The 14,896-nt window shown below is 46.4% G+C and overlaps 1 protein-coding gene across 3 annotated transcripts in view; it reads left to right on the forward strand.

The window, feature by feature from the left end:
* The first annotated feature begins 5,482 nt into the window (after window positions 1-5,482).
* SLC37A2 (solute carrier family 37 member 2) overlaps window positions 5,483-14,896 on the forward strand; it is a 34,649-nt gene continuing 25,235 nt past the window's right edge. Inside the window, exons 1-2 of one of the 3 annotated variants that reach the window (XM_047753952.1) lie at window positions 5,483-5,887; window positions 6,019-6,104. In XM_047753952.1, the coding sequence (XP_047609908.1) occupies window positions 5,837-5,887; window positions 6,019-6,104 (137 nt within the window). In that variant the 5' untranslated portion in view covers window positions 5,483-5,836. The remainder of the gene's footprint in view (window positions 5,888-6,018; window positions 6,105-14,896) is intronic. The other 2 variants (XM_047753954.1, XM_047753953.1) reach the window with 2 other exon arrangements.

The following is a 14,896-nucleotide window of genomic DNA, read 5'->3' on the forward strand; positions in this document are numbered from 1 at the left end:
TCTTGTGTTACTCCTATTGAGTCACACTCACACACACCCCTATCCCTAACCCCAGGACACCATTACTCTTTGCCATGTCTATAATTTTGTTATTTCAAGAATGTTACTTAAATGGAATCATACAAGTGTGTGGTCTTTTGAGATTGATTTCTTTCACTCAGCACAATGCCATTGGGATCCATCCAAGTTGTGTGTATCAATAATTTTTTCATTTGCTGAGTAGTATTCAGTAGCATGGATTACCACAATTTGCTTAAGTATTCACCTACTGAGGGACATTTTCATTGTTGCTATTCCAGATAAGGTCACTATGGACATTTGTATATAGGTTTGTATGGAAAAAATTTTCATTTATCTGGGATAAATGCCCAGGAATGCAACAAATGAGATGTAGGATGGGTGTATGTTTAGGTTTTTAAGAAAGTGACAGCATGTAGTTGGATCATGTTTTTAATTTTCTTTGCCAGGAAAGTGGTAGGACCCAGGTTTCCTACTTGACTTCAGTGGATACCCCTGGGGTGATGGAGAAGGGCAGCTCACTACTGCTTGGATAGTGGGAGTTCTGGCTCGTTCCTCCACTGATACCACCTCACGTGGGAAGGGGAAGGGGCTCCTTATTGCTCCCCATGCCGTATCCACTGATACCATGGTGGTGCTCATTACCCCTGGAAGATGGTGAAAGTCTTGGCTTCCCACTTGGAATTCTCTGACACCACCCTGATAGTAGGGCTTGGGGGACAGCTCATTTCAGCCAGGTGCAAGTGGAAGTTGAGTCCCCCCCGACTTTGCCTTTGCTGATAGAAGTGGAGTGGGGCTACAGTGTTTGGTTGGAGTAGGCTACCCCCTTGTTGATTCCTTAGCTAAATAGCCAGGTTTTCTTGTTTTTTCCTTTTCTTTTTTGTCTGTGCTTTTGGTGCTTCTGGATTGCTAGTTTCAATAGCATTCACTCCTGGATAAATGAAGTAAAAGCAAGCCTGGACAAATTACTACTTTCTTTCCTCAGATCTCAAGCTTCCCAGCTAATCTTCCTTCTTCTCTCCACTTTTTCAGAGTTTTCTTATGTTGTTGTTTATATATGTCCAGAGTTTTTGACATTTAGCAAGAATAAGGAGAAGTGTGTCTTTTCCATCATGGTCCAGAATCAGAAGTCTGACAAGGGCTTTTAAATGCCCATTGCTCCTTCAAGAACATAAATATGATCATCTCTCAACCCTTCTTGAAAACCTTCTTTTCATAACACCCAATTTTATGGACAAAAGGTCCCAAAGGACAAAATCCCAACCTCTTAACATTAAACATTTAAGGCTTTTCACTATCTCACCACAGGGAACAGCAGTCACATTTTCTGCAGCTCCTCACTGTGCACACGTACTGTCCAGCTATGTGGAATTTTTTATGTGCCATTTCTTAAGTATACCATGCTGTTCATGCATTGTTGTTCTGCCCATGCCAGTGTACACGCATTCTGTTGGTCCTGCCTTTCTTCTCTTTACTTGGCATGTCCCTAGCTCTACCTCACACCTGCTTCTCTTGTGGCCTACTGTGAAGCCTTTCCGGCCTTTTCCAGAGTTAGTGATCCATGTGCCTGCCTAGGAGTGTGAACATACGTCTATAAGCTGTTTCTTGTTTCGAGTTGATCTCTTCCACAAGGGTTCTTTGCAGTGGGATTATACCTCCTTACATCTCTGTCCAATTCAACTGTGACTTTGAGATTAGGGACTGTACCTCTGTGATTGATCAGTGTATCTTCAGTGCATAGCACTGTGCCTTGCATATAGTTGGCATTCAAAAAGTGTTGGCTAGGAGTTCCCCTTGTGGTGCAGTGGAAACGAATCCATTTAGTATCCATGAGCATGCGGGTTCGATCCCTGGCCTCGCTCAGTGGGTGAGGGATCTGGGGTTGCCATTAAGCTGTGGTGTAGGTCGCAGACACATCTCAGATCCCTCATTGCTGTGGCCGTGGTGTAGGCTGGCAGCTGTAGCTCCTCTCCATTCAACCCCTAGCCTGGGAACTTCTGTATGCCGTGGATGTGGCCCTAAAAAGTGAAAAAAAAAAGTGTTACCTAAATGAATAAATAAATGGTTACTTTCAGATACTAAAGTAACCAAAAATTGACCTCAGCTTGTGTGACTAGACTACCTGAAGCTGCCTTTTATCATTGCCATGTATTCCTTTTCATTTCTCCCCCAAACAAAGTGACTTTGGGAGACCGCAACAATTTCACCTCCCCCAGTCTGCTCCTCACTTCCTGAGGTCTGCCTCCCTGCAGGTTGTCTTTACATGTATCTGCTGCCACCACTGGTTGACTGTTTGAGAGCAGGGCTGCCCCTGGTTTGGCTGATAGTCATCTCCAAAGCCTATTCTTGAGAACAGTATGAACCACCAGCCCAGTCCTAAGTAGGCAGGAGCCCCTCCTTTTGACCACTTACATTAGTGCTGGGGCTTTCTTTGCCAAGCCCTTCCAAAGATACTGTCTTTTATTGAGAAACAAAATGTTTTTGGATGCGTTGGTACCTTGCTTATCTATCTTTTGATTGTGTTGGCTGGAAGAAGTTTAAAAGCAAGTCTTCATAGTGAGATTTCAGCATCTGATATATTTGAGATAATAACAGCTTCTTTCATTTTTATGACATTTTATTCAACCTGTACATACATCCATACATGTCAGCCCCAAATTATTCAACATGTGTTATCATAATTCTTGTAATAGTTCAGTGAGTGAAGTTGTATACACAGAGATAGCCATATACATATACATTCTCACACACACACATACGCAATATTAAGACCCTGCAGGTCAGATCTATTCTCTTATACCCACTGACACTTTTTAAGGACTCTGATCCTTGGCAAGCTATAGTTCTCATAGTGATCATTGGTTTCTATCAAAGATACAGTCAATATCTGATCCTAGTGCTATATATAAGCTCATGCACTTACAATAGTTGCTCCACCTACCAAACATATTTAATATGGCCAGACTTTTTATATGCATAATTTAAAATTCTTACAGCCACCCTGCAAGGTAGATGTCGTTATCCACATTTTACAGATCAGAGAACTAAGTTTAGAGAAGTAGTAAAGCCAGAGTTGCCTCAAATCCCATGTTTTTGTCACTACACTACCTGGCCTTTCAATAAAAATATGAAATTGAATCTTTCAAGACTGAATAATCTCTTTTTCCCCTAATGTCTTAACTCCTACACCATTGATCAAGGGTCTGGGTTTTGATTCTACCACAAAAAAAATTATACTATTCTCAGAGTGGGAGAAGGGAGAGGTGTTCAAAGAATGATGCTTGGGTGTGTACAGTGACATGTGAGGAGGTTCTGCTGCACCATGGCTTGTTCTCATAGACTTTCTCAAGAATTTGGGTCCCTGGGTCCCTTTGAAAAAAACCAGGAAGGACACTTGTTGCCAGATCTAGAAGAACCTAAACAGATAACTGGCTACGCAGAAAGTCTTGTGGATGGTCAATGAAACTTGCTAGAAATAGGAACTGGTATTTGATGCCAAAAAGGCCTTTAACTGCCAGCTCCTGTTTTACAGGTGTCTGATACTAAACCAAAGTAAGCATTTTTGACCCATTATAGGGCTACCCACAATAAGAACTAAGGATCTCTTCCTTTAGTGGCTGATTCAGTGGCTTATCCCTTCCCTCCTTATTTTCTTCAGTCCCTACTGTCCACACCCTGCAGGGTTTGAGGAGGTAGCATGGGAAGGGAGCCAGATAACAGGAAAATGAGTCAAGGGTGGAAAGCTTGTATAGGTGAGTGAAAGAGTATCCTTCTTTGTCACTCCCCTAGGCAGCAGGAAGCAAGGAGGTTGTCAGCTCAGCCACAGGGGCGACATCTGCCATCCTGGTGGGAGTGTCTCCCCTGCCATCCTGACCTCTGGGGATACATGGCTGAATTCACAGGAAGTAACTAGGACAAGGCAAAGACTGTCTCAGGACTGGCCCTGCTCCCAGCCACTTGTTGGCACAGCATGAATAATAGCCATACCAACATGAGGGCATATTCTCTGTGCCCCTCAGAGAGTTCCAGGTGCAGTTCAGCATGGACCCTGAGGAGCACAAACACATCTCCAGAGGGGCATGTGATGGTAAAGAGTCCTATTCCTGGAGTTCCCATTGTGGCTCACTAGGTTAAGAACCTGGCAATCGTGGGTGAGGATGCAGGTTTGATCCTTGGTCTCACTCAGTGGGTTAAGGATCCAGCATTGTCATGGCTGTGGCAGCAGCTGCAGCTCTGATTTGCCCCCTAGCCTGGGAACATGTGCTGCATGAGCGGTGCTAAAAACAAAACAAAACAAAGTCCTATTCCTTGGCTTCTCTCTGTCTGAAATGCCAAGATGGCTATTCCACACTGCTGAAGCCCTGGCGGTGGGCTCTCCCCTCCCCCAGTCGTGTCCACATTCTCTTCCCGTGTAGCATCAAGTAACTTCAGCTGCTTCCTTGACTCTTCTGTATTCTAACTTCATCCTTCCCTTCAGTCCCTTGGAAACAAGCTGTCTTCTTGGTGTTACCAGCTCATTATTCCAGTCTACATTCCACTCTTCATCTGCCTTCTTTCAGACCTCATGTCTTCTGGGTGTTGTTGACCCCAGAGCCATCCATCCTACATGGGATTGTCCCAGACAAACCAGGATGTACAGGCAACCCTTCCCAGATGGGTAATGCCCACCTCACTGACTTGTAAGAGTGAAATGAGTGTATATGTGGGCACTGTGTGTGGTATAATTTATGGCTGAATTAACCTCTGTTAGCTGTGCTCTTCCTCTGGTGCCTCAGCTCCACACCTTACGCAATCCAGCCTGGCTCCTTCCTTCTCTCCTTTCCTTTCTAGTCCTTTACCTCCTGCTCTCTGCTTGTTGCTGTCTTCATTTCTGCCAGTACACCCCAGCCTCTGACTGCCTGACACTAACGGAGGGAGGCTTTTACCACTCTCTCTACCCCTTTTTGCCTGATTCCCCAGGCTGGTAGTGGCCAAGCCCACTCTCCTGGGTCCTAACCTGTCTGGTGTAGCCCATTGCTCTACTTCTCTGACCTTGCACTTTGGGCCTGGGCACTCCTTGGAGTGAGGAGCAGGGGCAGGGTGGGGTTACGGCTGAAATCTATTTGCACAGACATGTTCCTAGTTTATGTTCTATTAACAATTTTATTCTCTAGGTGAATGCTTCCCTCTCCACCCCTCTAGTTCACCCTTGGGTTCATATCCAAAGATCTCACAATAACTGGTTTTTATGAGTGGAAACATACCCTGGAAATCTTCAGGCCAGAGGGCCCGAAGAGCGCTTATTAAGAGCACGGTATTTTGTGCCTCAGACTGGCCCTTCGCTGTTGCTTGGCTACTTGGCTGCTTGCCTCCAGAAGGGAGAGCAGGCGTGGCCGTGACACTGTCTCTGCGGGGAGTGGGATGTGGGCGAGGGAGGGGGTGGGGAACTCTGTGCGAACGGGGAGTGGTAGGGTTCTGTCTGGCTTAACACAGAGTCTGGAATCTGAGTGGGCCAGAAAGTGCCTGGGCAGGGGCTACTATAGTAACCTCCTGAAATGCCTGCGCTCCGAGGGGGCGCCTGCCTTCAGATCAGCTCCCCCGTGGGGACCACTGGGTGTCCGTCCTAGCCCTCCAGCGTGCCTCAGTTTCCCCGTCTGTGGCGGGCCACTACTAATCAAGATAGGTGCTGCAGGAGCAGCTGCGGGCCGACGGAAGGTCACACAGCTGACGACGGCTGGGTCTCAGCTTTCGGTTCCCGGCGCAGGCTGAAGGAGGGGCCCGTTGGTCCCTAGCCCCAGGCAAAGCACGAGAATACTCCGGTGCTAGCGGACGCCCGAGGATGGGCAGTCGGTGTGCGCTTTGCGCTAGGCCGGGCCCCCAGGGCGGTCAGGTGCAAGGGGGCGGGGGCTAAGGGCCACGAGTGGCGGGGTCAGGGCGGGACGGCCGGCGGGGCTTTTAAACCCCGCGGACTGCCCGCTTGGGACGCATGCCCAGCGCTGCGTCCTTCTTCGTCCGTTTCAGCTTTACTCCGGGTACCGGCCGGGCAAGATGCGGTCTTCCTTGGCGCCGGGCGTCTGGTTTCTCCGCGCCTTCTCCAGGGACAGCTGGTGAGCAGGGCTTGAGGGGTGGGGGTGGGGGACGCCCGGAACAACTCCCCGCCGGCCCCGAGCGCCGAGCTCCCTGTCTAGGACAGCCTCCCTCCGGAGACTCGGCTAGGGCGGCGGGAGTCCTAGAGCGCTCCGGGGGTTCCGGAAGGATCCTGCGCGAGCTGGGGAGGTGGCTGGTACGCACCCTGGCTCCCTCGGCCTTCCTCTAGACCTCCTTCTGGGACGCTGCCCCGGAGAGTCTCCCGCGTTGAGGGTTTACATCCTCACCTCCAGCGCACACACCCCCCGGGGTAGATCATCAGTGTGCCTCACTTTCGTTTCACATAGCACCCCAGAGAACCCCAAGCCCGGGCATGGTGGAGTTGCTGAAAAAGTGGCCTTTGGAGTTACTGGGTTTCCCTTTTGGTCTCTTTCAGCCCTTGTAACTTTGTGATAACACGAAGGCCAGAACCCAGAGGTCCTGGGAGCCTGAGAGGTTCCGGTCCTGAGGGACATGCCCCGAGTAGGGCATACCTCTCAGATCAGAGCGGCAGCTGTTCCTCAGCTGGGTGGCCAACCCCACAGTGGGCCAGCGGCTTCCACAGTAGCTTTCCTCTCAACCAAGGAGCCTGAGGAGGCCAGAACGTGTTGGGGTGTATGATGGGGTGGAGAGCTTTCAGCTCGCTCTGCATCAGAGTCCACACACTGGAGCATTTTGCTTGGTCTGCACAGGTGTTGTTTTTGCTGTTGTTATTGTTTTAAAATAACGTGTTAGTTGCCATCAAACTGAACATAAACTCCTTAGACTCCTGGCTTCTCTTGAAAAACAGACGATGCAAATCAGGCCTAAATTCCTAAATTATATCAGTAGGAGTCAAGGAGTTCCTTTAGATGGGGTGCAAGCTCTTAATATGACCAATTCGTTCTGCTTTTAATACAGAAAATCCTACATCTCCAACCCCCTCAGACCTGGGCAGATCAGGGTGGTCACCCTCGGCACTTTCCAGTGGTGACAGTTCTCACTGCGGACAGTCCTTATCACTTCCAGCCTTGCTCGCTCAGATTATTTTTGCCTTTATGACTGTTAAAAATATTTTTCAGAAAAAGATAAGATCATGACTCTCATAAGGACATAAAAATGAACATGTGTTAAAAATAGTTTATTTTACTCATAATGAGGGAGCCAGAAGAATGGGGAGTTATTGTTTAATGGGTACAAAGTTTCATTTTGGGAAGATGAAAAGGTTCTGGAAATGGATGTTGGTGATGGCTGCACAGCAATGTGAAAGTATTAATGCCACTGAACTGTATACTTAAAAATGGTTAAATAGGAGTTCCCTGGTGGCACAGTGGGTTAAAGATCTGGCATTTTCACTGCTGTGTTGCAGATTTGATCCTTGGCCCAGGAACTTCTGCATGCTGGCAAAAGGAAAAAAAAAAAAAAAAAGGTTAAAGGAAAATTTTATGTTAGATATATTTTACCACAATTGTAAAAACAGAGACTAGAGAGGAAGTTCCTGTTGTGGCTTAGCAGTAACGATCTCAACTTGTATCTTTGAGGACTCAGGTTTGATCCCTGGCCTCAATCAGTGGGTTAAGGATCTGGCATTGCCATGAGCTGTGGTGTAGGTCACAGATGTGGCTCAGATCTGGCATTGCTGTGGCTCTGGTGTAGGCTGGCAGCTGCAGCTCTGATTGCACCCCTAGCCGGGGAACCTCCATATGCCACAGGTGTGGCCATTTAAAAAAAAGAGAGAGAGAGATTACAAAGAACATGCCCATTTATAAGTCAGGAATATTGAGGCAAAACTGGTGGGGAAGGGGAAGACTATTTGAAACTCTCAGTTCGTAGACATATTTTATACCACTAATCAATTACCACTTCAAGGAATTCAGGGTCATTGAAAAGTGAGAATCAGATAACTTGGAGGGGTATCCTCTAGGCAATGCAGTTTTCCCAGAGAAACACAATTTTTTTTCCTACAGTTTGCCCTGCTGTGATCAAAAATAGTCTCAAAGAAAGATTATTCTTGGAGTTCCCTTGTGGCTCAGTGGTAACGAATCCGACTAGTATCCATGAGGACTCGGATTCATTCCCTGGCCTCGCTCAGTGGGGTTAGAGATCCGGCGTTGCCGTGAGCTGTGGTGTAGGTTGCAGATGCAGCTCGGATCCTGAGTTGGCCAAGTAGGCCAACAGCTGCAGCTCTGATTCAACCCCTGGCCGGGGAACTTCCATATGCCACAGGTGCAGCCCTAAAAAGAAAAAAAAAAGAAAGATTATTCTTGATCACAAAATAGATTGGTCTGATTAGATTTAATATGATTATTCATATATATAATTTACTATGTATGCCTTATATTCACTTTGCTGGCAGTTTTTATAAGGGATCTTAGACTGGACTTTTAAATTTTTCTAACTTTTTTTTCCACAGCTACACCTGCAGCATATGGAAGTTCCCAGACCAGGGATTGAACCCGAGCCACAGCTTCGACCTGCTACAGCAACGCCAGATCCTTTAACGCACTGCGCGCCCAGGCCAGGGATCAGACTCCACAGTGACCCCAGCTGCTGTTGTCAGATTCCTAACCCACTGAGCCACAGTGGGAGCTTTAGATTGGACTTTTAAAAGCCTTCTGTTATTTACTGTTTTGAGATTAGGAAGCCAAGCCAAGAAACTGTCTCTATTAGTTTTACCTGCTGTATCTATAAATTTGGGCAAATTCCTCTCTTCTTGAGGACCCCAAAATATCCTAAGGTTCCTGGGCCTGCCAGGGAGTGACCTTCCTTATTCTCCTATAAGGGAACACAGTCAGCCAGTTTTCTTGGGAGTGTTTTGCATGGGCTGTCAACCTTAATTTCTTGAAAGGGGTGGCAATATCTGATTAAATGAGCATCATTGACAAATACGACATTCCAGGCAAGCCCTTGATTACAAAACCAATTTTTCTAATATGTCCTGGTTAGAAACAAAAACAAGGAGGACATATTCTTACTGAAAATAACCATACTTGCAAATAATCATTTTTCCATAAAAGGCAAAAAACACAAAAGTTTTTTTAATTCTGGGGGGTCAGGTATCCAGAATACAGTATTTACAAATGTTTCATTTTAGTTTACAAAAACAGATTCCTAAATTATTATGGGTTACAGATTATTTTAGAAGAAAAAGGGGGCGTTCCCGTTGTGGCTCAGCATTAACGAACCCGACTAGGGTCCATGAGGATGCAGGCTGAATCCCTTGCCCCACTCAGTGGGTAAAGGATCCATCGTTGCTGTGAGCTGTGGTATAGATCACAGATGTGGCTCAGATCTGGTGTTGCTGTGGCTGTGGTGTAGGCCAGCAGCTGCAGCTCCAGTTCAACTCCTAGCCTGGGAACTTCCATATGCTGCAGGTGCAGCTCCAAAAACAAAAAGAAAAAACAAAAGTTCCTATTGTGGCTCAGAGGTTAACAAACCTGACTAGGATCCATGAGGATGTGGGTTCGATCCCTGGCCTTGCTCAATGAGTTGAGGATCAGGCACTGCCTTGAGCTGTGGTGTAGGTCACAGACGCGGCTCAGATCTGGCATTGCTACAGCTGTGGCATAGGCCAGCACCTATAGCTCTGATTTAACCCCTAGCCTGGGAGCCTTCATATGCTGTGGGTTCAGCCCTAAAAAGCCAAAAAAAAAAAAAAAAAATAGAAAGGATTTCCTTAATAATATTCCAGATGTAAATGACTGTCATCGCTCATCAGTTCATTTAGTCCAATGTGATTAATTCTTGTTCTGCTGAACCTTGAGATAGCAACATCATAAACCTGTCAGCTTCTTTACTAAAGGGTTTTGGAAATCCTGACTCAGTCCACTGGTATGTTCTTAAAGATGTTTGAGTCACATCATCAGAAATCTGTACCCCCGAGTAAGTACCTAGTATAGTGCTTTTCTGAATACTTGTTTTTCTTAGCAGTTAAAGATAGAACCTTTGGTCTCTAGCTGATTGCAGAGGCTTTAGAAAGCAATTAAAGACTATCTGGGGGTTCCTGTCATGGTGCAGCGGAATCGAATCTGACTAGTAACCATGAGGTTGAGGGTTCCATCCCTGGCCTCGCTCAGTGGGTTAAGGATCTGGCGTTGCCATGAGCTGTGGTGTAGGTCGCAGAAACGGCTTGGATCTGGCGTTGCTGTGGCTCTGGCGTAGGCCAGCGGCTACAGCTCTGATTATACCCCTAGCCTTAGAACCTCCGTATGCCGAGGGTGTGGCCCTAAGAGGACAGAAAAAATAAAAAAACAAAAACTATCTGTAGGTGACAGAGACCTAAAAGGTAAAGATTAACATATTACTAATAATTTTCAAAAGTAAATGATCTGATGGGAATTCATGACAAGAATGATGCAGCTAACAAGGAAATCTGGTTGTTCCTAAGGTATGTAGAACAAAAGAAAGTTAATAAAAAAATTATACAGTGTCTAAAAAGTCTAATTTCAACGAACTTTGTCAGCGGACATTAAATCTGATTTAGAAAAATGGATGGACAAAATTTTCATAGAGGAAAAAATTTGAGCTAAGTAAAACTCTGAAACATAATTTACATGATACACCAAGGAGACACCAAGAACGTCAATTTAATAGGTCTGGAGTAAATCCTAAACATCTGTGTTTTAATAAAACTCCAGGGGAAAGTATGATGTACATCTCCAGTTGAAAACCACTGGCCTAGAAGATGCTAGATTCAAATTTAAAGAATTAAGGGTGCTGCCCAGGTGACGTTTAAAATCATAACTGAAGTCATGACTGGTAACTCTATACTATTATCATCAGGCAAAGCACCATGAGGGTGCCGATCCATAGAATCAGATCAAGGACCAAGAAACCACTGAGAAATCTGTAGGAATTTCTCATACAGCAAACAATTACTGAGAAGTTATAGAAATAATAACATTCTACTTTTTTCCCTTAATAAACAAAAATACATCTCATTATCATATATACAAAATTGCACCTCTCTGCCACTATTGTTCTAGTAGAGTCTCGTTTGTGTATATTGACTATACCCTTGAACCAAAATAACTTGTATTCCAGAGAAAATGGGGACTAGGGAAAGTAGATAATTGTAAACAGCCTGTCCCACACCAGCATTTTATTTTTATTTTTATTTATTTTTTTCTTTTTTGGCTGCCCTGCCCGGCACGTGGAATTCCCGGGCCAGGGGTCAGATCTGAGCTGCAATGGTGACCTATGCTGCAGCTGCGGCATTGCCAGATCCTCTAACCCTCTGTGCCGGGTCGGGATTGAACCTGCGTCCTGTTGCTGCAGAGATGTTGCCGATCCTGTTGTGCCATGGCAGGAACTCCTCACCAGCATTTTAGAAGAGCTCATAAAGATACACAGCTTTCTACAGCCACACTCATCATTTATACACTTCTTAAAGTGTGAATCCAACTATTGGGTTCTCTGGCATCTCCATGTTTAAGATGGATCTGGATTGAAGTCCTCTCACCACTGCGCCTTGTATAGTTAACTTCTCTGAGCCTGTTTCCTTATCGGTAGAAGTCAGGTAGATTTTTGAGGATAAACATGGTACATGAACATTCTTGACCTCTAGTGGCTGATGGAGGGCACTCAAAAAGTGTTCTTTTTCTTCTTTCCTGATGCATGTAGGTTTGGAGTGCCTGACAAACACTGAACATCAACGTAGTTCCTAATAGAGGCACATTATTGTGTTGAACTCTGAGGCCCACAGAGATGATTAAGACATAGTCCTACTTTCTCAGAGCTAAAGATTAAGCTGGAGACAGGGTGTGTACTCCCATCATCAAACTTGCTGCTTCCTCATGCTCCCAAGGAGGACACATAAGCCGAAGTGAAGGAAACAGAGCTTCCTGGAGTAGGACACGGAAGGCTGGACTGGCTCTGAGCTTTGGATCCCTTGTCTGTACAGTGAGGATACTTGTAACACATACCTCATTAGGTGGTTGTGAGGATTAAAGATTGTCGTGAGGCACAGCAGGTAAAAATACTTAGATCAGTGCCAGGCTCATATTAAGCACTGACTAAACATTAATTATTGACTATTATTCTACTTGATTTTCCTTCTGCTTTGTGCTAGGCATTGTGTTTGTGGTTCACTGCAGGATCATTATTTGTTTCCTCACCTAATTCTCCATTATATGGGTATAATGAAGCACAGAGAAATTATGTAGCTTGTCCAGTGTCACATAGCTCATAAATGACTGAGCTGAATTTGAATCCAGGTTAGTTAGGACTCCCAAGCCCATGGCTTTTCTACTGTCCTCCTGATTAGAGTGTGGAAGGGGGAAAATCATGTGGCCCCTTGGCCTTAGATGAGTCACTGAATCGATCTGAGGCTCCAGGTCTTTGTCTTTAAAATGGAAATGACAGGGAGTTCCCGTTGTGGCACAGTGGAAATGAATCTGACTAGTATCTGTGAGGATGTGGGTTCGATCCCTGGCTCAGTGGGTTGAGGACCCTGTGTTGCTGTGGCTGTGGCATAGGATGGCAGCTGTAGCTCCAATTCAGCCCCTGTGCTGGGAACTTCCTATGCCTCAGGTGTGGCCTTAAAAAGCAAAAAAAAAAAAAAAAAAAAAAAAAAGAAAGAAATAACAATGTACCTGTATCATAGGGGTTTTGGTGAAATTAAATAAGACGAGATCCAGTATTTTAAATCAGTTATTACTTGGTAACCATTTGGTGCTTGTGAGTTTCTGTGAAGGGCAGATTCCTCTTCATTAGGAGGAAAGGGTAGTCTTGACTTGGTGGATCTGGAGGTGTTCTGAGCAGAGGCCACAGAGCTGGCAAAGGCAGGGATGTGAAGATGTAGCCTTTCTCTTCAGGACTGGTCACCCGTAGCTGCGGCTGGCAGGAGTGTGGGACTGAAGGCGCAGTCCCTGGAGAGGAGGCTGAGAGGCAGGAGGCACGAGATGTGCAAGCGAAAGGCAGAGAATTGAGGAGTTTCTGCCCCGGAGGCTGGTACCACCTGGCCAACCCCCTGCTTTCTGTGGCAACATCTGCACGGGCATGTCTGGGGGTAGATGGCAATGTGGGCATCTTGCCAGAGAGATGATTACGGCTCCTACTTATGGGGCTGGGCCCATTTCCTGGGGCCTGTGAGGGGGACAGTCCAGGACTTGGAGAAGAGGAGCCTGTGGGTGGAGGCCCAGGTGACATCGCAATTGGAGGGACAGGAATGGGGCGGGGGCCCTGGGCAGGCAGGAGGGCAGGAGCTGCGGACACCCACTCAGCTCTCCCCACACCCTACCCGTCCACGCCAGCTGGAAAGGCTGCGGCTAGGACGAAGTCTCTGCCCTCCAGAGCCCGCTGAGGTTCTGTGGGCAGGTCCCTCGTACGTTGATTAATTAATCCTTATGGAAATCTTGTGTGATGGGCATCTACTGCCTTGTTGAAAGGAAGATCGAGGTGAGGATGAGAGGTAAAATGTCTCATTGAGTCCTGATGGCAATTTTGTGTGATAGGACTTTACTCTCTCTTTTAAAAGAAGCTGAAACTGAGGAAGAAGTGTTATCTCATTTAATCCTTATAGTAATCCTATGTGACAGGAGTTTACTGTCTTATTTAAAAAAAAGATTAAAGTGTCTCAATTAGTCCTAATAGCAGTCTTGTGTGACAAGAAGTTTACTGTCTCATCTAAAAGAAGCTCAGGGGCTGAGGATGAGGTAAAGTGTTATCTCAGTTGTTAGAGCAATCTGATGTGATAGGAATTTACTATCTCATTTAAAAGAAGATTTAGCTGTGAAAAAGGTGAAATGTTATCTCAATTAGTCCTAATGGCAGTCTTGTGTGACAGGAGTTTTCTGTCTCATTTCAAAGAAGCTCAGGCTGAGGCTCAGAGGTGAGACAGCTTGCCTGAGGTCACAGTAACAGAACCAGAAGTTGCAACTCATGCTCTTTCAGTCTATTTCTTGTCCCCATTCTACCGAGGCCTCAGGCCAGGAGCACCAGATGCTACCTATGTGGCTTTCTCTGGTCTTCTTTTCCTGATAACTGCCAAGAGGTGCCTGCGAAGGGCAGCAGAAAGGGCTCCTGAAAAAGAGCTGTGGTAGCCAGAGGCTGCTCTGAAAAGGAGGACCTGGGAGGCTGAGCCCATCATCCCAGTCCCCAGCCAGTTCGGTTCCTCAGGTTCCTGGGCTGATGCACGAAGAGCATGTGACCCTGCGTCGTGCCCCCTCCCCCACCCTCTCATGAACGGACCATTGCCTTCTCCCACCCAGCTGTTTCTGCTTCTTCTTCCTCTCTGCCGTTTCCTCTTTCCCTCTGGACAGAACTGATTTTTTTTTTTTTTTTTTTTTGCCTTTTAGGGCCGCGCCTTCGGCACATGGAGGTTTGCAGGCTTGGGGTCTAATCGGAGCTACAGCTGCTGCCCTATGCCAGATCCACAGCAATGCCAGATCCGAGCCGTGTTTGTGACCTACACCACAGCTCTCAGCAATGCTGGATCCTTAACCCACTGAGTGAGGACAGGGATTGAACCTGAAACCTCATGATTCTTAGTCGGATTCGTTTCCACTTCACCACAGTGGGAATTCTGACAGAATTGATTGATGAGCGCTTTCCTGGCTCTCGGTGAGATGGTCTGCCTCCTACACTGCAGGCTGGTCTAGAAAGGCACAAGCATTTTGGAATGGTCTGTGTGGTTGGCCAAGGCCTCTCTTCTTCCAGTCAAGCTGCATTACCTGAGTGCTGAGGTTGACCTGGAGCTGTCCCAAAGTTACACCAGAACTGGGGACAGACGCCAGGGACAGAGTCCATGAAGGCTGCAACTACCCCATCTGCTTGTCCCTGAGTTTCTGTGTGG

This window comes from Phacochoerus africanus, chromosome 11 (assembly GCF_016906955.1).
Source record: "Phacochoerus africanus isolate WHEZ1 chromosome 11, ROS_Pafr_v1, whole genome shotgun sequence".
In the NCBI taxonomy this organism is placed as follows: Eukaryota; Metazoa; Chordata; class Mammalia; order Artiodactyla; family Suidae; genus Phacochoerus; species Phacochoerus africanus.